The sequence below is a fragment of the Moschus berezovskii genome, chromosome 4 (assembly GCF_049115385.1).
Source record: "Moschus berezovskii isolate FMDL1 chromosome 4, NW_MosBer_1.0, whole genome shotgun sequence".
Taxonomy (NCBI): Eukaryota; Metazoa; Chordata; class Mammalia; order Artiodactyla; family Moschidae; genus Moschus; species Moschus berezovskii.
The window spans coordinates 124,461,537-124,487,814 of record NC_142463.1 but is presented as its reverse complement, the minus strand read 5'-3'; the positions used below and the strand labels follow the sequence as shown (position 1 = coordinate 124,487,814).

The 26,278-nt window shown below is 35.8% G+C and overlaps 1 protein-coding gene across 6 annotated transcripts in view; it reads right to left on the bottom strand.

The window, feature by feature from the left end:
* DCAF6 (DDB1 and CUL4 associated factor 6) overlaps window positions 1-26,278 on the bottom strand; it is a 177,992-nt gene that overhangs the window by 70,098 nt on the left and 81,616 nt on the right. For 4 of the 6 annotated variants that reach the window (XM_055403953.2, XM_055403954.2, XM_055403955.2 and 1 more), the window contains exons 7-10: window positions 25,857-26,071; window positions 18,104-18,197; window positions 16,606-16,725; window positions 14,886-15,143 (exon numbers count right to left, since the gene is read on the bottom strand). In XM_055403953.2, coding sequence (XP_055259928.1) covers window positions 14,886-15,143; window positions 16,606-16,725; window positions 18,104-18,197; window positions 25,857-26,071 — 687 coding nt within the window. Of the gene's footprint in view, window positions 1-3,195; window positions 3,367-14,885; window positions 15,144-16,605; window positions 16,726-18,103; window positions 18,198-25,856; window positions 26,072-26,278 lie in introns of all 6 variants that reach the window. The other 2 variants (XM_055403951.2, XM_055403952.2) reach the window with 1 other exon arrangement.

Sequence of the window (26,278 nt, the reverse complement as noted above, 5' to 3'; positions counted from 1 at the left end):
AGGTGGCTTGGGGGTAGCAAGAGGGACAAGGAATTCGGCTGTCATTTCTTAACACTCTTCCTTATGGTCAATCACAAAAATGTCACTTATGCATTTTATATTAGAACTTCCCCATGAAATTCTAATGTCACAGCTGAAAAAATGGGAGGGGGAGAATTGTTTACAATGTATATTAACATCTATCTTATACAGCTCATTTTAAATACTGCTTGGTGCCTTGGAGAATCATTTAAAATGTATGTTACAATCTATCTTATACAGATCATTTTACTGTTTGATGCCTTAGAATGGTGTTTTAGTATTCAATTACCAAGAAATATTGGCATCAGACACGTTCTCATTTGATCCCATTAAAATGTACACTCTATAAAATGGCTTGAGGGTTTGATGCCACTTTCCTACAGAAATTAGGTATTAGGTAGCTTCATCTAACACTTATCCTGTCACAAAATATTCAGATGAGTCCTATACTTTGAAAAGAGAATAAAATATTTACCAGACAATGGAGTCACTCAGAAATTCTGCATTTGCTAAATTTCTTGGTTTCCAAAATTACATTAATGTCTCCTTTGAATATCTTATACCTAAAAGGTTTAAACAGGTGAGATGATGATAGAAATATAATTTACTGATAGTATCATCATTTGCCGACACTGTGAGGATATCAAGACATAATGGGAAAATGTTTTATGAGAACTGAGCATTCTTCTACTGCTAAAAAGTTAAAATATAGAATGCTAATTTTCTGCTAACTATATTCAGGATTTTAGTAGTACTATCTAGCATGAGTGAATGGATCAATTAACGCCTATAATATACACATACAAAATTGTATTCATACATCGTGAAATGCAGCAAAATGTTTTGTGAATTGTTGTTCAAATACAACCAATCTCACTGCCGAATTTCATAAATTTAATTTCTACTCTGTATTTCTATAATTTGGATGTTCCAAAATGAAGAATTTTGCATTAAGTCAACTCATCTTTCCTCCTTTTCAAGATTTACTAAATAGACAAGATATTCTTTGTAACAAACTAACAATACAGTATTCAGCTGTTCTTAAAGTTTTTAGTTACCAAACAGTGTTCCTGATATGTGAAGAAAGAATAAGACAAACATAACATTAGCAAATGAACCTAGGGCATGTTACAGGTTAGATTACATGAATGCTATGTCAAAAAGCATATGGTATAGATGTATACAATCCATCTCACACTGCAGGGGAAGAGAGCAAACATACACTGAATAAAAGCACTAAGGGCTTCTAATATTGGTCCGTGTGGGCAGCCTCAGGGACCCAAGCAAGTTGTTCAATAACAAAAAATAAGATTAATGTGTTTCTCAGCTTCAAAACTGGCAAGGTGTCTAACTCAACACTGACTTTTTTAAAAATTACCACAAATGCACTGGTTATCAAACTAGTTATTATTTAATAAGAATGATGCTTAGAGTAGCATCTTATTTCACAAAAACATATAACCACCCTAAAGCTTTTTGATTCTAAAAAGAACTGGTGTCAATTCAAACTGATGAACTATATATAAAGACTCAGTGTCAATATTTTCCTAATGCCCACAGTGTACATTTCTCTACCAATAATGTAGGCAGTTTTGTTTTATACTCAAAATCACTCTAACACTTGGTTTGTTATCTGCTAAATTTCAGTATTTTAAACATATTTATACATGTAGAGACATTTTCTCTCCCTTCTCATTGTTTTATATGTTGTATATTTTTACTTTTAAAACCCCTGTGGCTAAGCATGTGTGTGTGCTCAGTCATGTCCCTCCCACTCTGTAACCCCATGGACTGTAGACCACCAGGCTCCTCTGTTCATGAGATTTCCCAGGCAAGAATACTGGAGTGGGTTGCCATTTCCTTCCCCAGGGGATTTTCCTGACCCAGGGATCAAACCCATGTCTCTGGAATTGGAAGTTGAGTTCTTTACCACTGAGCCAACAGGGAAGCCCTGTGCACAAAATCATAGCAAAATGTCTTAATACTAAATGTAACAACTGTAATCTATTCAAACTTTCTTATTAATGTATGGGAAAAGATTGCTCTATCGTTAAAAAAAATGAGAGACAGAAAAATATCTTTGATTCACTGATATTCTATTTATATAACAGCAAGTTAAAAATCAGGTCCATAATTTGTTCCAAACATCATAGCTATATTGCAGTTATTTAAATCTATTTTATTTCACCATGGTATTGTATAATATGCTTTTGTTACCACAGCACTTAGTGGAAACAGATATTTATTTATAAAGAAGAGGTTATCCAGTTCTAACAATATACAGATTAATTCCAAGTAATTTAGCCAGAGTTCTCAAAGTAATTAACTCCCAACTCATCGGCAAAATAAAGTATGTCAAAGTAGTAAATTTCATTAGTAAGACAGCACCTACTACAGTATATATGTATATTTATTATCTTTCTTGAAAGAATTAAGTTGACAAATTATTTTATGCTGTGTCTTTCAACAGATGTTTACTAATTCTTTCAACAGATGTTTACTGAGCATCATGAGCTTTTTGGCTATTAAAAAAAGTGAGCCACTAAAATACTCAATGAAAAAGAAAGTGGCACAGATTATTAGTTTTATATATTAAGAACAGGAACATAAAACCAGAATATTTTTCCTGCCCTACATATGAGAAAGTTGATTATGTGTAGGAGGATTATGAAAGCAAATACTGAAAATTTTCAAATGACTACAGAAGCGGATTATTGGTCAAAATCTAGCATTACTATGTTTATGTGGTAATCGAAGTACTGGTTAACACTCAAAGCAAAAAAAAAAAAAGAGGAGCTAGGAGCCATAAGCACAGATATCATTTCAACATACAGTAAGTATCAAAAGAAATATCAATGCAGGCTCCAAATTCAATAGATTATTAGATGGGGTAGCTCATTAGCTGTAGAAGTAATAAACATTTGCCCTTCTCTAGAATTACAAATAAAATAGATTATTTTATATTCGTCTTGCTAGCAAGTGCTGTTGGCAATCTGTCCTTCTAGCCATGTGATGATAAATTTCACCATATACTAGAAATGAAGGGAGAAGCTTCAAGCGCATCAGCTTTCTTTGGAAGGGGAAAAGAGAAGCATCTTATACACAGCAGCAGTGTTAAAAACAAACAAACAAAAAAACTCTACCAGCTGCTTAAGGACACTTGATATTAATAACCTGAAGTCTGAGGGTCCTGTGAAGAGCCCTCATGAGAAGACTGATCAGAAGTGGAAGGCTGTTGCTGGGTATGCGCAGCTAGCTCCTGCTGCCTCTGCTGCTCAGCCCTCTTAAGCCTCAGTTGTTGCAGGCGCTTACGGAGCAAAGCTATCTCAGGCCCCCTTAGAAATTCTAATACAGATAGGAAAAGAAAGATGAAAAGATAGCAATAAAACAGAAAATAGTAAGAATACAATTATACTTTAAAGAGAGAAGGGTATAAATAAAACACATCTCACAGAGGAATACTAAAAGCAAACTACTCATAAAAAATTACTGATCATTAAATTATGATAAACTACACACACTGATATACCCAAATGCTTCTGTTTAACTACAATGAAGAGTTTTCTAAGAATATTTATGTAATTATACAGAGTCTAAGTAAAATCTTTCATAGCAAAACATTTAAAAGTGAACATTCCTTTCCTAATTGCATCTCCTTTTACAACAATTAGAAAATATCAGGTATCTCATTTAACCTATATACAAAAACTACTTTACAAATTTCAATCGGATAATAATTAAGATTATGAAAAAGTTATATATTTGGAAACAATTCTTGAAATTTATTAGTAGAGAGCCCTTTAAAAAGTAAAGGCTACATATTTTTTAGCTAAAATGTTTCTTTTTATGTTTGAATTATCATTTACTTTTTCTTTTAAGATGAATAATCTTTAACATTTTCTTATACTTCATCTGAGGCAGTGGCCATAGATAAGAAATAGTATAACACGAAATTGTGCAGAGAATGCTGAGTACCTAACTAAGTATGAGGCATTGTTTTAGGTTCGTGGGATAAGTAAAAATTGCACAAAAAAATCAGTCCCTATTGGAGTGTTCGGAGAAGAAAACATACAACAGTGTATTTGTATGTGTTTGTATGTGTCAAGTGGGGATAAGTGCCATAAAGTAAACGGGGCAGGGTAAGATGGGGGTGATGAAGATAGAGGGTGACTGGCTGCTGTTTTATATATGGTCATCATGGAAGGCTTCTTCTCTTAAGATGACTTTTGAATAAAGACGTCAAGAATGTAAGGGAGTAACCCATGTGACTACCTGGAGGAAAACTGTTCCAGGCAAATAAAAAAGTACAAATGCTCAGAAGGGGAAGTGTATCTGGATGTGGAATATATATATATATATATATGTTACAGGTAATGGCAGAAAAATTTATTGATAGCTTGGATGTAGAGTGATCCCAATGTTTTCAGTGTAGATAACAAGAAAAATGAAGTTGCCATTTACTGTGACAGGGAAGAGCAGAGGAGGAAGTAGTACTTAAGAAAAAAATGAGTATCCAAATGGAGAAACTGAGTAGGGACTCACTATAATAGGTTAGAATTCACCAGTAAATCTGGATGTTAATGACGATGATGTTGGAGAAGGAAATGGCAACCCACTCCAGTGTTCTTGCCTGGAGAATCCCAGGGACAGAGGAGCCTGGTGGGCTGCCATCTATGGGGTCACACAGAGTCAGACAGGACTAAAGCGACTTGCAGCAGCAGCAGCAGCAGCAATGACGATGTTACTTTCAGTCACTGAAAGAGTAAGTAAAAATAAAGAAGTCTAAGAACAAAACTGAAGGGAAGAACAGCAAGAATAAGGAGAATACAAAAAGGAGATTGGAGGAGTGAGTGAACCAAGGTCTATAAGCTCAGGGATCAAAGTATTTCAAGAAGGATAAAGTTAGCAGCTATGTCTGCTGATACAATGAAAAAGACACTAACCAAGAACTAACCACAAAGAAAATGGCTTGACAAGAGGCATTTCAGTGAAGTCACAGAGGTCAAAACCTGACTGGAACAGGTTAAAGAGAAAAGGGAAGTAAAGAAGTAGAGGGACAAAGCATATGTACTTTTTCCAGAAGTTTTGCTGTGAATGGGGAAAAGAGAAACTGGCTGACTGTTGGTGGAAGAATAGAATCAAGAGAAGTTTGCTTTAGTTTGAGACAGACTACATATGTTTGTATACTGACAGACATATACTTAATTGGAAAGAGGAGAGAAGAAGAAGTGGGCAAATGCAGGAATGATGTCCTTGAGTAGACCAAAAGAGATGAGCTGCAGTAGGCAAGAGGAGGAATTGGCTTTAGACATGTACATAAAAATTTCATCCACTCTAACGAAGTGGATGTACTACCAAGTATATGGGTAGAAATTAGTTGTAGATTTGATGTAGGGAGTACATGGAATTTCTCTGTGACACAGCAAATTATATAAATTACCAAATAACTTTCAGTTAGTCGTTTCAGTTCAGTCACTCAGTCGTGTCCAACTCTTTGCAACCCCGTGGACTGCAGCACGTCAGGCTTCCTTCTCTATCACCAACTCCCGGAGCTTGCTCAAACTCATGTCCATTGAGTCAGTGATGCCATCCAACTATCTCATCCTCTGTCGTCCCCTTCTCCTCCTACCTTCAGTCTTTCCCAGCATCAAGGTCTTTTCAAATGAGTCAGTTCTTCACATTAGGGGGCCAAAGTATTGGAGCTTCAGCTTCAACATCAGTCCTACCAATGAATATTCAGGACTGATTTCCTTTAGGATGGACTGGTTGAATCTCCTTGCAGTCCAAGGGACTCTCAAGAGTCTTCTTCAACACCACAGTTCAAAAGCATCACTTCTTTGGCACTCAGCATTCTTTATGGTCCAACTCTCACATCCACACATGACCACTGGAAAAACCAAGCTTTGACTAGACGGAGCTTTGTCGGCAAAGTAATGTCTCTGCTTTTTAATGTGCTGTCTCGGTTGGTCATAGTTTTTCTTCCAAGGAGCAAGGGTCTTTTAATTTCATGGCTGCAATCACCATCTGCAGTGATTTTGGAGCCCAAGAAAATAAAGTCTGTCACTGTTTCCATTGTTTCCCCATCTATTTGCCATGAAGTGATGGGACTGGATCTTAGTTTTTTGAATGTTGAATTTTAAGTCAGATTTTTCACTTTTCAGCTTCTTTTATATAGATTATAAGAGTGCAAATTTGGTTTATTGTTTCAGAATCAATCATGCCAGACATACTAACCTTTGTTACCATGTCCTCTATTTATAAAGAATTTTATTCAACTGGCAGTTAAGATTTCACAATTCAAGCATCATTAGTCTTTTACTGCCAGTTCCTCCTAGAAAATTCTCCATATCAAGTAGGATAGTATTCACTAACAAATAAATTGTAATCCTCAATATTATTCTGTCTTCTTTTTAAATATATACATATTCTATAGTTATTGTCAGCATAGTAGTAACACTTTTAGCAATATAAAATAAAGCACTATTATGCAGTCATGAAGTTTGTCATTTTATACTTCAAAAGAAATTACCATAAAGAGAGAGATAACAGATACGTCAAGTTATGCTTAAAAAAAAAAATAACAAAATATTCATCCAACTTCATGGTTGTTTCAAAGCATCTCTCTTGCACTGACAAATGTTTTATGGGGATGTGAGTCTCCATCCTTGACCCATGAGACAAAGATGATGTAACAGATCTACTGTAGCAGGCTCTAAGTATAAGCAGTGATGTTCTATAACTTGGAAAATTAAGATTTAGTTATGATAATGTCATCAACGTTAATTCAATGCTCCCAGTGCCTTTCAAAGAAGGATTTGTTTGCTTACTTACAAGGCTGGTTGTATATTTAAAAGTTAAAAAAAAAAAAAAATGAGGCGAGGGAAAGAAGTTATCACAGAGCTAAACAGGAAAGGCAAATTTTGTATTAAAATTCCAAGCAGAAATACCAGTCTGAGTAAATAGTACTGTGAGCAGTTTGAAATAGTAAAGGTATGAAAGATACATATACATTACATTCTTTTAAAAATGTGTAAACAAATATATACCATCTGTGATATGAATAAATGCTTGGAGACTTAGTCTTTGCTAACATTAACCAAAATCAAAAGTGAATACAACGAGTATCTTTGGGCTTAATTTTAAAAACAATAACAAGAACAACAACAAAAATGCTCAACAATGAGCCAGGAACTGCTAATGGGAAATTTGTACTTCCATCTCCTGACACTACTAACTCCACTCTTCTTGTTTGTAAAGAATCTAGGCAAGTCTCCATAATGACAATTCCTACTGATGTAAAACAACAATAAACCATAGGGAAGCTCAGCCGGTAAAGAATCCACCTGCAATGCGGGAGGCCCTGGGTTCGATCCCTGGGTTGGGAAGATCCCCTGGAGGAGGGCATGGCAACCCACTCCAATATTCTTGCCTGGGGAATCCCCTGGACAGAGGAGCCTGGCGGGCTACACACATGCCACGGGGTCGCAAAGAGTCAGAGACGACTGAGCAACTAAACAGAGCACAGCACAGACCCGACGAAAGCCCACCTGGTTGTAACATCCAGTCCTGCCTCTCTTCCAATACATAGGTTCTTTTGTCCTGGATGCTGGATTATTTTTACATGTAATTTGGTGGTACTTTATCTGCTTGCTATCACTCCCAGCTTGCTCCTTTGTCAAGGTGATCCTTGGGTAATTTTCCTCCTAGAACAGAGGCAGGAAATAGATGGGCCCCAGGCTAGGTATTTACAAATGGCCTCATGTTTACATTTCTTGGGGCTAAAAAGATGGGCTTCAGGCTGGACACCTACAACTAGACTCCTGTTTGCATTTCCTGAGACAGGAGATAGGTTAGATATTTACAACCAGCCTCCTTCAGAAACAGAAATAACAACAGAAATTGGGTAAATAAGCCTGATTTTGTTTCCTTGAGGACACTTTAAGACAATAGCCATGGCAGAAACAGAGAGGGGCTAAACCCTGTTGAGGAAAAGATCAAGAGATTGAGTATTATCTATGCTTGGGGCAAGGGGGACACTGCGCATGTTCAGAAAGGCTCCGCAGGGGTCAAAAGGAGGGGGTGCCAACCCATACTGTGTGCTGCCACAGGGGACCCACTGGCCTCTGGGCTGGAAACCATCCTCGAAAAACTTGTACATGTGTGTTGGAGAGGGTCCTAAAGAAGGTCAGATGTGGAAAAAGAAACCAGGTAACTGGCCAAAGATAAAGACCCGGAAGAACTTCTCTATATAAATGACTTAACTTCCTCTTCAGGAAGTTAAAATGTGCTCCTCCACATTAGGGTCAGGTTTCTCTCAGGGTGAGCATCTCTGCCTTACTTCGATTTTAACTAAACCGTTTCTCTGCCTGCTCTCTCACTTGTTGTGCTGTGTCTCTAATAATAAACTTTGTACCTGTTTTAACAGCTTTGCCTCCATGAGAAATGCATTTTTCAAAGGGGGAAAGAGCCAGGGGAAACTTGCTTCTAGCCAGTAGCCCTTGCTGGTCTGATGGTTAGGATTTCTGGTTTTCATCCAGGCTTTTTGTTGTTGTTGTTTAATCATTAAGTTGTATCCAAGTCTTTGGTGCGTAGCCTGCCAGGCTCCTCTGTCCATGGGATTTCCCAGGCAAGAATACTGGATTGGTTTGCCATGAACTCCTCCAGGGGATTTTCCTGACCCAGGAATCAAGCCTTCATTTCCTGCACTGCAGATGGATTATTTACCACTGAGTCACCAGGGAGGCCAGGCTATACACATTCAATTCCTGGGCAGGGAACTAAGATCTCACTTCATGTTACCATTCACTGCTATCTCCAAAATCAGAATTGGTCGTTCCTTTACTGATTTACAAGTTTCTCTGACCTCTTCTTTAGTTTCCCCGAAGTGTTCATTAACCTAATATTTCCACTTTTTTCTACTCTCTAAATTGCATATATCTCATCAGACTTCGGAGAAGGCAATGGCAAGCCACTCCAGTACTCTTGCCTAGAAAATCCCATGGATGGAGGAGCCTGGTAGGCTGCAGTCCGTGGGGTCGCTAAGGGTCGGACACGACTGAGTGACTTCACTTTCACTTTTCACTTTCCACTTTCACACATTGGAGAAGGAAATGGCAACCCACTCCAGTGTTCTTGCCTGGAGAATCCCAGGGAAGGGGGAGCCTGGTGGGCTTCCGTCTATGGGGTCACACAGAGTCGGACACGACTGAAGTGACTTAGCAGCAGCAGCAGACCCTGACCCTTTAAAGGAGACTGTAAACTGGATTATCTGAGCTTTGAAAAGTCTGCTTTGCTATGCCATACAAGAGAGTTTTTACTTCCCCAGGAATTTTTCAACAGAGCTCAATTCCACCATAAAGATTCTGAATAGACCTAAATAAATGTCAAAACCTGAGCCGACACAGAAATCTGTAAATAAGCAGGAATCCACACATAAATCATTACGTACTATCATTAAAAAATTCAATTCGTATGGTCTGCTGCTGCTAAGTCTCTTCAGTCGTGTACGACTTTGTACGACCCCACAGATGGCAGCCACCAGGCTCCCCCCGTCCCTGGGATTCTCCAGGCAAGAACACTGGAGTGGGTTGCCATTTCCTACTCCAATGCATGAAAGTGAAAAGTGAAAGTGAAGTCGCTCAGTCGTGTCCTACTCTTAGCAATGGTCCATTAATTAGAAACACATGGATCCTCTAGGTGATACACTTCTCAAGGTGAGCCCCCCAAACTAAATTTTTTATGTACTGATATCCCTTACCCAATCCAAAGAAAGCACCTTCTCTTTCTTAGATTAAAATAAGACCAAAGGAGGTAATTAAAGTATAACACATTGGAATGACTGTCTCATTTAACACTCTCTCATTACAAGAAGCTTCTTACCATGGGAAAAAATTACAAATAACACACAAAGGCTCAGTCTGAGAAACAACTAAAACTGATGTCTGATAGGCATTATTGTACTATTGTATTGTAGCTACTCTGAAATATTTTCCATAAATAAAATTATGAAGATTTAATTTTAACCTTATATAATTTCAGCTCATATTCATATCTTTCTGGTCTTTAAATAGGTAATCTTATAACCATATTTTCAAAAGCACCATCTTTTGTTAAACATTCAAGGAAAGACCATGAATAAGAATCAAAATGTCTAATCAGATTCTGTGTTACGTACACAAAATATAGTTTCAAATGGTCTATGTGAATAAAAATAAAATTCAAGAATACAAAGTGTGAAGAAATTCAAATTTTAAAAAAAGAGTGACCAAAATTCCACTTGAGTATATTATCTTCCTAATTCAGCTACAAAACTCAAAGCCAATTCAGTGGCCCCCTCTAGACACACTATTCTTCAGGTATGCACTTTACATATTCATGTCACTGTGGCTCCATTTTTTCTTCTACCCGTATTTATTTTTACCTGTCCTGATTTTATCATGTATCAAAATGATTTTTTACAAGTATTTCCATAAGTTACCATAAAATATTTCTGGAACAAAGTAAGAAAAAAGTATCCAGTCTTATGTTGTCTGGACAGCCAAGGGCAAATAATGAATCCAAAAACAATAAATTTCCGCATATCTATTCACAGCATCTTCCCTGCTGCTGCTACTGCTAAGTCACTTCAGTCGTGTCCGACTCTGTGTGACCCCATAGACGGAAGCCCACCAGGCTCCCCCATCCCTGGGATTCTCCAGGCAAGAACACTGGAGTGGGTTGCCATTTCCTTAGATATCATCAAATTTGTGAAGCCTACTGGAAACATCCAGAATGAATGAGATGGAACTGAAACTATAAAGACTATCAAAGAGCTAAATATACCGTACATAGATTATACCAGCTTAAAGGACTTAACAGTATCTTTAAGAGGCTTATGATAAATAAAATCTCTGTCTTTATGACAGCGTATTCTAATGAGAAAATAGTCATAAATCAATAAAAAATAAAATAATTACAAATTCTAGTAAGTGCTTTTCAGGCGATAAACAGAGCTATACAAGACACAATAAAATTTGGGGGCAGGAAGGAAAGGAAGATGAATCTAGCTATGAGAGTTATGCAAGACCTCCCTTGGGTGACATTTGAGCTGAGAACCAAAAAAAAAAAAAAAAAGAAGAGCCAAGGGAAGAGCTTCTCAAGTACAGAGATCAGTAAGTTTGTTACAGAGACTCAGAATCCAAAAGAAAGAGGCAGAAGAAAGCTTGGCATATTCAAGGAATTGAACTTCAATCAGTATAGCTACATTGTAATGATCATTAGGAAGACAGAGTATGGTATGAAACGAGCCTAGAAAGGTAGACAAGGCACCAGCCATAAAGATTCAGTTCTATTTCCTCTTTTATTTATGTTTATCAATGCAATCAAAGGTCTTTGAGGAGTTTGAGATGGCAAAATTACATAATCTGATCTAATATTTTAAAATACTCATTTTGGCTGCTGCATGGAGAACAAAGTACAAGGGAATAAGAGTACTGGGTTGGCCAAAAAGTTCATTCAGGCTTTTCCATAACATCTTTTTCAAAAAACATGAGAGAACTTTTTGGCCAATCCAGTAAGATGAAAAGAAGTAAAGAGTATCTTAGATACGGAGAAAATAGATGATGAATTGGGTAAGGGACATTAAGAAAAGCAAGGAATCAGTAACCCATAGTCTGTTAAAATAAGCAAATAAGCAGTAACTATAATTTACTAAGATATGAAATTATCAAGATTAAAGAGATTAGTGAGATAGGAAGGGTAGGAAGATGAATTATAGTTGGACATATTAGACCCAAGATGTCCAAAGATAACCAAAACAAAGTGTTAAACAATTAGTTGGACACAGGAGTATGTAACTCAGGGTAGAAGATCAGATTGTCAGCATACATTTGGAGATATTAAATGCTCCAGGAATTGATACAATTTTATGAGGGACAGAGTGCATGTAGAGAAGACAGCACAGGCTATGGGGTTCTACTAAAATATTGACAAGTAATTATAGAATAAGAAATATCAACAATGGTTACTGAAAACCAGCCAGAGATGCTAATAAGAGTTAAGTAGGCAAAAGTGGTATCACAGATGCCAAAAAAGAAAAGTGCTTCAAGAAAGAAGTGACAGACTATGCTAAATACAACTGGGTTAAAAGAAAGAAGTATACTTTTGAGGCAAAATGGAAGTCACTAGTGACTTTGACAAAAAGTTTCAGTGAAAAAGGAAGTAAAACAGATTAGGGTTGGCTGGTAAATAAGTGGAACATGGTAAGAAAAAGGGGACAGCATCTGTCAGCTACTCTTATGAAGACTCTGATTATAAAAGGAGCAAAGACATGAGTCTGGAGGGGAATGTGGGACAATTAAGAAAGTTTTTGAAGACAAGATAATAATAGAGCGTGTTTGAGGCGGAAAGGAAAAATTCAGTAGAAAAGGTAATAATAAAGATGCAGGACCAGGAGCAAACTCCTTGAAAAGATGGAAAGAGGTGGAAACTGCATGGGTTAGCTTCTGTTAGGAGCAGATACACTTCTTCCCACAACGTGACCACTTCAGTCATCGACAATGTGAGTATAGACGCTGCAAAGTTGAGAGATTCAAAAGTAGGAAAGTGAATGCTTTTTTCCCCCTACTATGAATGAAAGAAGGTTAACAGCTAGGGAGTAGGATGAGGACAAAGTGTAGTGCTAAAAGTCTGAGAGACATAAGGTGTGAAACTGACAGCTGGAGACTATTCTAACACACAGTGCGGAGCACCCAATGAAGTCTGTGGTCATAAATTTCCTCACTAACGTTCAGTGATTCAGCTGCAGACTGAGAGAAGGCAAATAATCTGATTCAATGAGATGGAGTGCTGCCCAGCAAGTCCTCACATTCCCACTGTGCCTCTCCTTCAGCCCAGCAAAAGTGACAGAAGAAAAGGAAAGGACAGAAATGAAAGATACAAACATTTACAATAGAGAGATATTCACAGCAAAAGCAAGAAGCATACGTTTTTATTTTCTCTATTTCTATGCAAGACAATAACAGAAATCATGGTTCTAAGATGACACTCCCCCAATATAGGCAATTCCTACTACCCAAAAACCCATGTGGACTTAGAACTGAATAAAAGGTTGAGAAAACAAAACACAACATGAAGAGCATTAAGTCCTTATTGTTAAAATGCTAAGGCCTACTGTCAAAACAATCAGAGATATGATCTTTAGATGTTACATCTAACAGCAAATCATTTTCCTCAGCAGCAATACTATCTTGGTAACATGGAGATATTCCCATTTTCCATAGTTTAGTCAGCCAAATTTCTTTCCATAAGCTACCAGTTAAAAGTCTTTATCTTTCTTTGAAAACTTATAGACAAAAGTGCTAAGTTTGATGTCACAGGATCATCACAAAAATATTATTTTCTCTTCAATGATTCAATGACTACAGCATCTAATACTTACATCAAATATTAAAAGGATTCAATAATCTGAAATGCAGTACTAGAATATGTTAAGAATCTATGACAAAAAGGAAAAATGAAATTCCCTACGAAGTAGTATACTCAGAAATGTGTTCAAGAAACAAGATTCAGTGGAACATGAAAATGAGACAGACCTTCCTCCTGCTAAGCTGTGATCAAACTTAAAATTGATCCCTCTTTAAGATTATTCCCAAGAATGATATCACTTTAAAAACTCTTAATTTTACCAATTTTACTTGTTTTGGAAAGCAAACTTTTAGCTGATTTTGTCCCAGCTTCCCAAACCCTCCAAAATATGTTATTTTCCCATAACTTGAAATACTGTATCAATGAGAATGTAGAAAACCTAATTTTATAGCTCATCTTTAGCTTATTTTTAGGTAAATTACACTCATCTATTATTTAATTGTCATCTAACTGACTCTGGCATCTATTCCCATAGATTCTGAAAATAAATTACCAAAACTGGGATATACTGATTAAAGTGCTTAATTTACAACACCTCATATTTGGTGATCTGATATCAGATTTCAGAGAAGCAAGAATAGACTACCAATTTGGCAGTTAGGAAAGCTGTTAGGAATTTTTTTTATAGGTTTTAGCTTAGGCCTCCCAGGTGTATCTTTAGTTGCTAATATTTTTAATTATATATGAGTAAAATACTTCCTTAAAAATCCCAAAGAAAAATATAAATGAACATCTTATTGGTTATTATAATTACACGCATACAGTTAAAATACCAAGGAAACTACAGACATATATGCTAAATTACTGATGAAAACAGCAGTACATTCCATGAAGGAGGGCTGTGTGAACATGAGGAATACTGAAAAGAAAATATAATTTTAGCAGAATTTAGAAGTTGATTTTTTTTCATTAACATCAAATACCAAGAAGAAAAAGATCTGTTAAAATTTTTTTCATGTAAATAAAGGAGAAATAATACTTCTGGTAAATTGCATATATAGATGACAAAAGACCATATAAAATTCACCATAAAGAATGTATTGATAGTATTTCATGATTTGAAGAAAAATAATAAAAAAATAAAACAAAGCAACTAATAATAATCAGGGCTATATTTTCACTAATGCCTAAGAAATTTTGTTCCATAATGGTCTATAAAAATAATCATTAAGTCAATACATTAAACTATGTCTAAAAGCTATCTTCTGATACTTACATTTTATAAAGAATTGTCTTGGGTAAACTGAAGTTTCCAGCTACGTGATAAAATTCATGCAAGTGAGGCACACTTGAATTCTGTTTTTAAATTACATATTCATATATTACATGTCATTTTGATCATTTTTCCCAGCAAGAATAAGTTGAGGTAATTCAGTTTCTTTCAAAATAACCCATTAAAAAGTTTTCATTATCAAAACTCATCAGATGAATCACAGCCTATTTAAAGAATACATCCTCACCAGACTGATGATGTGTATGGTGTCCAGATGCCTCAACAGACTGCCTTTGTTCACTGTCTGGAGAAGACAGCAAAGTAGAATGAGGGCTTTCTGTAGAAGATGATGCCAAATGACCCTGAGTTGACACAGTGGAGGATGTAGAAGGCTGAAGAAACTGTTCATCTGGAGGATCTACTTCCATTGCAGTTTCACCCACTTCCAAATCAGTACTTGATGGGACGGTAGGAAGAGTTGAAACATCTGACTGATTTGTCCCACCTTCAAAAAACACATTTTAATACAAATTGAAATACTAAATGCTTTCCAAAACTAACTCCTCTAAAGAGATATGTTCAAGAAATATATGTGTACACACATACACAGAGAAATAGATAATTTCAGGATATCAAAAGCACCCACTGGTGGTTTGGTACCTTAACCTAACATGCTAGTTAATAGGGGTAAAAAAACCTACCTATGGCACATTCCTGTTACAATAAACCTTCCAAGCAAAATGCTCAATATCGTAGCTTGACTTACACAAAGCTAAATAACAGCTTGCAAGATGCCTTTAAATAATATCTTATTCCTTAAGTTTGAAGATGATAATTCTGATTTAATAGATGGACAGGGAAACCTGGCATGCAGCAGTCCACAGGGTCACAAAGAGTTGGACACGACTTGGTGACTGAACAACAACAATAAAAGGATAAGGGACTTATATTAATATATTTCCACTCTGTAACATAAAAATATCCTTAAGAAAATATTTAATAAAGAAGTTTATTAACAAGAGTAAAGCTACAATTAGGTCAGAATGGGATTAAGTTCCCAGTTCCCATTTCATTAGCAACAGTGCTTTAACCACAAACTAACATGATGCAATCATGATTTTAAAAGGCTTGAATGTCTGCTATGTGCTGTGGCAGGCCTTGTGCTATCTGCAACAGAATAATGAAGAACACTCAATAATCGTTAAAAACTTCCCTGATTTTGCTTCAAATCTATATTATTAAAAGAAAGATACAGAATGAATTAATCAAGTTCATGTCTTAAAAGATGCTACTACAGAATATAAATTTTTTTCCTTTAATTATCTTGATTTAAATATATCTTAGTTTAAATTTAAGCACAAATGTGATAACCCTTAAGCAAATCCATAGTCTAAGAAATTTTTTTAAGTTTATATATGCAGAATTTAACAAGAACCATTTATAAATGAAATTCAATAGAAATTTTCATTTTGGGACTTAAAGCATGTAGGAATTAACTTTTATATTCCTGATTTTTGACAGAGATAGGTAACTTGCCAAAGATCACAAAGGTGGAAAGTAGTGAACCAAAATATGAAAACAGGTCTGCTAATACCAGAAATAGCAATTAATAACCACTGTACATAAATAACCAAAAGAAGAAACCATTCAATTATATAAAACTTACTTATCCACAGAGTTTAATCTACATCCACTCTCAGAGTACATACAAATGGACTTACAAGGCAGGATATCAGATTCTCTTACTTTACTTGAGAAAAGCAAACAATGAGGGCTATGTCAAGAGGAACCTAAAGGAACACATTATACCCAACACCCTTTGTCCTCTACTGTTCCACACAATACAATAAGAACTTTATGATCACTAAGAATATAAAATATGGTATACATTAGATAATATAAATAAAACTGATTCAAAAATAGTTTTTGCAAGCTTTCTGGTAGCTTTAATTAATAATGAAAATTACCTCTGGGTCGAGATCTTCCTCGTCCTCTATTGCTTTGGGCAACTTCGCTTGCTTCTTCAAACCACCTTGATAACATGTCAGACATTCTCTGCATCAATGACACATTGGGACTTTGCTCTCCTATGATGACAAAACAGGTCTTATCAGTGAACTTAGTAATAAGTCAGGATCTTTCATTAATGTAAAAACCTATATGTGAAGGCCTTTAAAGTGAAAGCAATTTTAAAAAACCAAATAGCTTCAATAAATTATATGAATGCGTATGTAAATCTACAAAGTCTATCATCATATTTTATAGTAAATGTATATATGAATCACTCTCATCTGTATTTTGAGTTCCTCCTATATCTTTGCCAACCCTTTAGGTACTTCCGCACTCCTACCCTTACCCCAACCCACATCTTAGATCTAAGAGTACACAGATAGGAAGAGCTCATGAATTTTAAGTTGAACAGATTAAAAACAAAGTATGACCTCTCTCTTAAATTTCCCTAAACTGAAGGTTTGCCCTCTCATTTAAATTTCCTTAAACTGAATTTATTTTCATCATCATTTACTGCAAATTACATATAGTTGAAATTAACTGAAACCAGAAAATGTTTTGTCTTTTTCCTCCCCCCTTTTCTTCCTTCAAATATTTGAGTAGTCTTAAGAATCCCAGGGACGGGGGAGCCTGGTGGGCTTCCATCTATGGGGTCACACAGAGTCGGACACAACTGAAGTGACTTAGCAGCAGCAGCAGCAGCAAGGGCATTTTCAAATTAACTATCCCATCAAATTGAAACTGTGATAATTCTATTCTACAATCATATAACTTAAAATAAAAACTGTTTTTGTATTTTCTATGAAAATAGAATTTATTCTATGCTTTATTACCTTTATATAATGTAGCTTTATATTTTAAATATGATGTCAAATAATACAAACACTAACATATTGGAAATATGCTTTCTGATCTTAAAAGATTTCAGAAATCATTAGAATAAGGCTTTGGAGACCCACTTATTATATAAAATCACAAACATAACTTTCATTTTAAATGTGCCATCTTAACACTCCCAAATAGTAGTTTCTTATGCTTATTAAAGGCATCTGATAGTAGGGGAAAAAAAATTGTTTTACGTGCTCTTACAAAACTCTCAGATTGGAAACTGGGAGTTTTCAATTCTCTCGACATCAAATACAAAGGCAAAAATTATAAAGTTTGATAATACCCAATCTTTCTGTGGCAAAAAATGTATTCTTAGACTTTCAGTGGGAATGCAAAATAGTATATACTTTTCAGAGGGTAATTTGATAACTATGAATACTAAATAAAATCCACTTATCCAGTGACCCACACATTCCACTCTTAGGAATTCATCCTAAGACACACTTGCACAAGTACATGTAAAAAGATATATGTACAAAGATGTTTGTTACAATATCCCTTATAAAGTGAAAAAATGGAAACAAGTTAAAATATTAATTTTTTAAAAGCTGACCAAAGTATAGTTACCATCTCGTTCTCGTTCACTCTCAGGCCTTGCTCGGGGTCCAGTATCTGACCAATCACCACGAAGTCTCAAACGTTTAACTGGAGGCTGTCGTAACTAAAAGATGAGAAGAAAACTCATTTGCTGAATTCTTAAAGCACACTGTAAGTCTGATAGATTCTTTCCATTTTATTTTTTTAACTTTGCTGCTGCTAAGTCACTTTATTGAGATGCTAAATCAAAATACAAGGCTTCCCTGGTGGCTCGGTGGTAAATAATCCATCTGCCAATGCATGAGACATGGGTTCAATCCCTGGATTGAGAAGATCCCATGGAGAAGGAAATGGCAACCCACTTCAGTATTTTCGCCTCAGAAATCCCATGGACAGAGAAGCCTGCCAGGCTATATATATAGTCCAAGGGGTTAAAAATGAGTTGGACATGGCTTAGCAACTAAACAACAACAAAAAATTAAAGTATGAAAGACAGCCATAAATATCCATTGATGTTGACAGCCTATACTTAATATCTTCAACCTAAAGACTGAGTGCAACTTTTTTTTTTAATTTAATTTTTTTTTATTGGAGGCTAATTACTTTACAATATTATATTGGTTGGTTCTGCCATACATTGACATGAATCCTCCCTGGGTGTACATGTGTTCCCCTTCTTGAACCCCCCTCCCACCTCCCTCCTCCCCTTTTCCTCCCTCTGGGTCATCCCCGTGCACCAGCCCCGAGCATCCTGTATCAGGCGACAAACCTGGACTGGTGATTTGTTTCACATTTGATAATGTACATGTTTCAATGCCATTCTCCCAAATCATCCCACCCTCGCCCTCTCCCACAGAGTCCCAAAGACTGTTCTATACATCTGTGTCTCTTTAAAATCATGTAAATGTGATATCAAATCCCATCATCTTTCAACTGACAAGAGGAAAGCTATCTAACTACATTAAGCCAAAGTTTTCTATTATGATGATAAATATAGTATAGGCAAAGTAGCTACACACCTAGCTGGCAATAGGAGTAACCATTATTTTATTATGATTACTGACACTCTGCTCTCTGGTTCTGCCCCCAGCATCTATTCCAACCTGCTTTACTCACCTCAGTGTCTTTACTCTACCGTGTTGCTCTCATTCTCAGCTACTAACTTTTCCTACTTCTTCAGAAAAAAATAAAGTCAGTTCTATAGAAATTATATCAATTTCCTCAACTTCACCCATAAACTTATCTATATCTACTTCTTAATTTCTTCTAATCTCTCTCAGGAGATGGATCATTTAAGCCTAATCTCTATTTGTGCTTTTTATTTCATTCCTTGAATAATTATTCTATTTCTATACCTACATTCCTCTCTTCTTTCTTGATTCTTCCTCACAATATACTAAAGGTTCTTATCATTTTTAATAGGTAAACACTACAATTTCCTATTTCTATTCAGCTACATTCTTTTCTCATGCTTTCTGAAGCTTTACTGTCAAGCTGCTTTTAAAAAGTCTGTATTCATTCTATTTTTATCTACCACTCTTCACTCAATTCACTGAAGTCAACTCATTTTTCCACTGAATTCTCACCCATATCACCAGTGAATGATCAATTGCTAAGTTCACTGATCAATGATAAAATGATCAAAAATCAATTTCCTATTTGAGTGGCACTTTTTAGAGATTCTTCTATTTTATACTGATGGTATCTGACACTCTTAATCACTCCCTTTAACTTTCACATTTTTAACATCTTTTTATTGATGTATAATTTATATACCATAATACTTACTTTTAAAAATATTTATCCTTTTAAAGCAGACAAATCATTGGTATATATTCACAAAAGCTATGCAGCTACTTGTATCTCACTAATCCAGATCATTTTCATCACTCCCCACTTGCCCCTCAACTCACCTCCTGATACCTACTCATCTACTCTGTCTCTATGGATATGCTTATTTTGGACACATCATGAAAGTGTAATAATATAATATGTGATCATCATATATTACTTCTTTCACTTAGCATAGTATTTTTCAAGGTGCATCCACACTGCAGCATGTATCAGTATTTCATCGCTATTTTTATGGCTCAATAATATACCACTTTTTAAACATACCACATTTTGTTTATTCATTCATCAGCTGATGAAAACTGAGCTCCTTCCACTTTTTGGCTATTGTAACTAATGCTGCTATGAACATACATGCAAGTTTTTATGGGGACATGTTTTCAATTTTCTTGGGTATATAATCTAGCATGGAATTGCCAAATCATATGATAGCTTCGATGTTTAAATTTTGAGGAACTGCCAAGCTGTTTTCCAAGGCACCTGTACTATTTCATATTCCTACCAGTAATGTATGAGGGCTCTGATTTCTCCACATTTTCATGAACACTTACACTTCAGTCAATCTAGAAAGTATTAAGTGGTGCCTCACTGTGGCTTTGATCAGTGATAACATCTCCATATGTGCTTAATGGCCATTTGTATATCTTTTCTGGAGAAATGTCTATTCAAATCCTTTATCAATTTTTTAATTAAGATATTTATCTTTTCATTGTTGAGTAGCAAGTGTTCTTCATATAACATATTCTGGATGCTGCTGCTGCTGCTGCTGCTGCGTCACTTCAGTCGTGTCCGACTCTGTGTGACCCCATAGACGGAAGCCCACCAGGCTCCCCCTTCCCTGGGATTCTCCAGGCAAGAACACTGGAGTGGGTTGCCATTTCCTTCTCCAATGTGTGAAAGTGAAAGTAAAGTCGCTCAGTTGTGTCTGACCCTTAGCGACCCCACGGACTGCAGCCTACCAGGCTCCTCCATCTATGGGATTTTCTAGCTAGGCAAGAGTACTGGAGTGGCTTGCCACTGCCTTCTCCGCATATTCTGGATACTAGATTTTAAATCATAAACCAGATGTATGATTTGCAAATATTTTCTCCAGTGTTGTAGGTCACTCCTTTATATTTTAACATAACATTCACTTTTTCCTCCTCACAATTTAGCAAGTTTTGATAGAAATTTAGTGATAGCTTAGTGGTAAATTTTCTATTTTCTCCTGGAAACTATACTGAGCAACAAGGAGAACGGGGGCGGGGAATGGGGGACTTTCCATCCTCAGCAAAGGAAACAGAACCCCCTCTAAAATATCCCATATTATATACAAGTATGATTAAAAGCAACTGAGAATAACAAAACCTGCAGAGGAAGTCACAAGTATGAAAAGGAATAATTAGAAGATGCCTAGTGTAGTAGTTGTTTAAATGTCAGACAAATAATCATTTCGAGAGATAGCCTCACCCTGTATATAAATTGTACTTAGAATAACAAACTAGAGCTCTGTTCCATGGCTACAAGAGAGAAATTTTTATATTATACAGGCAAAAAACTGATGTTATAATCTCAGCAAGTATATCTGGAACAAGATCTTCAAGTTAACAACAGTCTCAAGTTTGATTTTTTGAGATATGCAAAATAATCTAGTCAAGAATCCTGAAAATGGTACAGTCAGTCATTCCATAAAAAATCCTGAAAATGATATTCAGTCAGTCATTTCATAAAAAGTTTTTCAGCACTTTTTATGTGTTAGCCACTACACTTTGTATCAGGGAAAGATCAACAGACAAAACATACAAAAATTCTCAATGGAACAGAGTTTACAAAATACGTGATATTAAACAAGTAAAATATACAGAGAAAGTTGTAAGTGTTATACAATAAAATTAGGTAGAAAAGGGAGATAGGTAGTACCAGAGAATTAAGGGATACAATTCTAAATAATGTGGTCTGTTAGGGTCTAATGGAGAAACAAACAAGTGCAAAGCACTGTAAGAGGCAAAGGAAGAAGAAATTCAGATAATCTGGGGGAGGTCATTTCAGGCAAAGTAAATGCAAAAACTGTAAGGCAGAAGCACACTTAGCCTGTCTGAGGAAATAAGTAACTAGATGTGGCTACCGCAGAGCAAACAAAGGAGAGAGCTGTAGAAGTGACAAGAACCAGGTAACATTAAGATCTTGAAGCCACTGTATGGACCTCCGTTTTGAGTGAGGTGGTGAGCCATTTTGGAGTGTGAATTAGAACAGTGGCATGATTTGACTTATGTTTTAAAAGATCACTTTGGCTACTGTGTAGCTAAAGGATTGGAGAGGGCGGTATGAAAGCAGGGACCTAGTAAGAAAGCTATCATAACAATCCAGGAGAGGTGCTGATGCCTTGAATCAGTGCTAGTGGTAGAATGGGAAGTAATACTAACACATTTTAGATACAGGTTTTCCCTGCTATCTGAAAGGAGAATGCTCCTAAGAAACCCTTCATAAGTCAAAGTGGAGTAACACAAAGAAGCAATTACATTAAGACACATCTTGCTAACTGATGCACAAAATAAATCAAGATAAGACACAGATGTTTACAGACACAATTCAATACTACAGAGCTTAATGCTGAGATAGAAACACAATTCAAGGCCAGGGCAGCTTGATGTTGAAATGCCAAGTGAAGGAGTGTGGTGGCACCGAGTGCTGCTCAGGGTGCACACTGCAATCACTAGGTGCTGATTTCACTTTTCACCTTTCTTTTCTGTAAAAGTGAAAATCCTCTTTGGATTTTTTTGTCAGTGAAATCAAGTACTGATGCAGGCCTTCAGTAAAAGCAAAGTGATATAGAAGCAAACTTTCAAAAAGCTGGGGATACATGTAAAAATTTTAGGGATAAATCATAAGGACCAAGAGAAAATGAGAGATGGGATTCAACAAAGCAGTCCAATAATGTGCTAGGTAGGTGGGAAAAAAAATGTCAAAAAGACATGAGAGAAAAAGAAAAAGAAAAAAAAGACAATAAAAAGAAAAAAGGAATACCAAAATAAAAGAAAATGAGAAGTGGGAAAAAAAATTTGAATAAGACAAAAAAACATGGTAAATAAAGAAGGGGAACAAATAAAGAAGCGGAACATGAACTCCCTGGTGGTCCAGTGCCCTGGACTCCATGCTTTCACTGTGAGAGCCAGGATTCACTCCCTGGTGGGGAACTGAGACCCCACATGCTGTGCAACATGGCCAAAAAAACGGGAGCAGGAGCAAAAGAGAAATTAGTAGAGGATATAGGAAATAATCCTGGAGAAGGAAAAGGCTACCCACTATAGTATTCTGGCCTGGAGAATTCCATGGACTGTATAGTCCACGGGGTTACAAAGAGTTGAACACGACACGACTGAGCAACTTTCACTCACTCAAAGGAAATAATATAGAAAAGAGAACCCTACGAATTAACAAAATAAAAAAATATGAAAACATGAGAAAAAATCATATATTAAACTTTTATTCATACTTTAAAAACCTGCTCAACAGTTTCTTAAGTTCCCAATTAAAAACAATTATTCTGTCTTTGGTCTACTTATATGGAACATTAATTCTTATAATTCATATAATTATGTTAATTTAACTTTCACATGTTTATTTATAAATCTTACTCTTTTATCTATTTATTTGCAAACTCCTGAATGACAGGTCATATCTTTGTCAGAGTCAGCCTTGACTTTCTCAAGTTTAATAGATACCGAATAACTATTTGGTGAGCTGAGAAGAGCTTGTCTGAACATTACTACAAAGAATTTGACATAAAACACTGAAAGAAAAGATGGTTATATTAAAAGGAAGACAGTTTATTAATTTCTTTTCCTAGACAGACCTGAAATTGTTTCATTTATTATAATAAGCATAATTTTTATACTTTTAATCCATTTTCAGAATTATTTCTCTTAATTTCGTTAAATCAACAAAGAACACTGAGAAAAACATGTTAAAAAAAACAACTGCTCATGACTCAGCCTCATTCACTCTGATTATATAAACATCCTTTGGCTAAGTTTTCTATGGCATAAAAGCTAGTTGGCTTGCTTAAAATGTTTCTGCATTTCCAACTCTTATGTAACAACATTCACAAAGTTTTACTGTAACATTACGAAAGCTCATTCTTTCAAGAGGAAATTACGTAGTAACAACAGAACACATTTTACATTTTACATTAGACCTATAATCTCAAAAATAGCTTTCATTAGCAACATATTTTCTTCATAAATTTCTTAATTCAGTTAAATACAGTGCCACATGTAATCTTGATTTTTTTTTTTATTTTATAGCCCTGCTACTGCTACTGCTGCTGCTAAGTCACTTCAGTCGTGTCCAACTCTGTGTGACCCCATAGACGGAAGCCCACCAGGCTCCCCCTTCCCTGGGATTCTCCAGGCAAGAACACTGGAGTGGGTTGCCATTTCCTTCTCCAATGTGTGAAAGTGAAAAGTGAAAGTGAAGTCGCTCAGTCATGTCTGGCCCTTAGCGACCCCACGGACTGCAGCCTACCAGGCTCCTCCATCCGTGGGATTTTCTAGGCAAGAGTACTGGAATGGCTTGCCATTGCCTTCTCCGGTTTTATAGCCCTATCAACCTGCAAATATAAGAACTGGACTTAGTTTTGCATCTCATAGGAATTACAAAATCATTGTTCTTTAGTACCTTTAAAATGTATTTATTAGTAAGAGGTGAACCAATACTTAACAGTCACTGATAATTAATAAAAAGCAATGGTTTACTTCAAAAGACATTAACAATCCAAAGAATAGAGTGGTTAAACACAGGACATGTAAAAAAAGAAAACCAAAAAGACCCAAAGTGAAAAACACAAGGCGAAAGAAGCTTAAGAGGCAAACATTATTCTACTGCTGTGCATGGTCAATGACATATTATTTCTGGTTTCTGCTTTTCCTACGAAAATGACTGACTATTTTAAAGTCATTTGAAGAACAGTAATTCTTTCACCTATCTTTCAAAACATAATATATCTGTATCTAGAAATTCATGAAGAAAAGGGTAGCTATAGATACCAGTTCAATTCAGTTCAGTCACTCAGTTGTGTCCAACCCCATGGACTGCAGCACGCCAGGCTTCCCTGTTCATCAATACCCCCAGAGCCTGCTAGATATATGTATGTATATAGATACATATACATATATATGTACAAAATGTAATGTATCAACTTCCAAGGCACTAAATGTTTATGTACATGTACCAACAGGAATTTCACCTATTACCATTTACTATTCACATGGAGACAGCAAGCTCCTCCTCTCCTGATTCTGTATATGTGCTGTGCGCGAATGTAAACACATTTTAACTTACCTTTTCTCACTCACTCATGTGCGTTTTATGAAATGTACCCAGAGATAATAGTACATGTCACTAGCTCATAATTGTGACGAAGGCAGAATCAGAAGAGAGGAAGGACCGCTATCCATATGTGAACAGTAAATATTTTTGCATGAATATAAACATTAAGTCTCTCGGAAGCTTATACATCACATTTTTTAAATTATTTTAATTACCTTTTGTGCAACTGTCAGAACTGTACTCTTTCACATTAAGTCTCTTGGAAGCTTATACATCACATTTTTTAAATTATTTTAATTACCTTTTCTGCAACTGTCAGAACTGTACTCTTTCTCAGTGCTGCTATACATCCATAAACTTGGAGAAACATTTTGCTATTAGACATTTACATTTTTAAATTATTACACAATAGTTTCATCGGGTAGCTTTTCCTTATTTATTACTCCCATTCTTTCATGCATGTTTCATGTCTTTGCTCCGCAGACTGTAAATGCCGTGAAAACTAACTCTATTTTTTGAAGCCCTTAAGGCTTCAAATTTAGGAGTTACTGAATTAATGCCTCAAGAGTTAGTGAATTAATGTTTTCTGAATCGAATAAAAGAACATAGTTTTGAGTAAATTTACCTCTTCTCTTCTCTCTTCTGCAGAAGGAGTTTTAAGTTCTCGTGCTGTATCATCTTTTGGGTCAAAAAGATATATATAATCTGAAGAGTAACTAACAAGAATCTCTTGACCGTCTTCACTGTAACACAGAGATGTCACCCTGCATGATTTATTATTAAGATGGGAAGGGATAAAACGAGCAACCATTCCAGTAGTTCCTCGGCCTGCATAATTCCCTAATAAGAAAAAAGAAATTGTTTAAAATTCATAATGTTTTTCAAGAAAAACACTTTAAAAACTCATCTGAATTATCAGATACGTATTTAATGTACCAAAGTAAATCCAAGCTATCATATTCTATTTCTGGAAAAGACTCCATAATCAATAGTCAGATTTTGTAACAAAATGAAAAAGAACACAGCATAAAGGTTATATTATCTTCC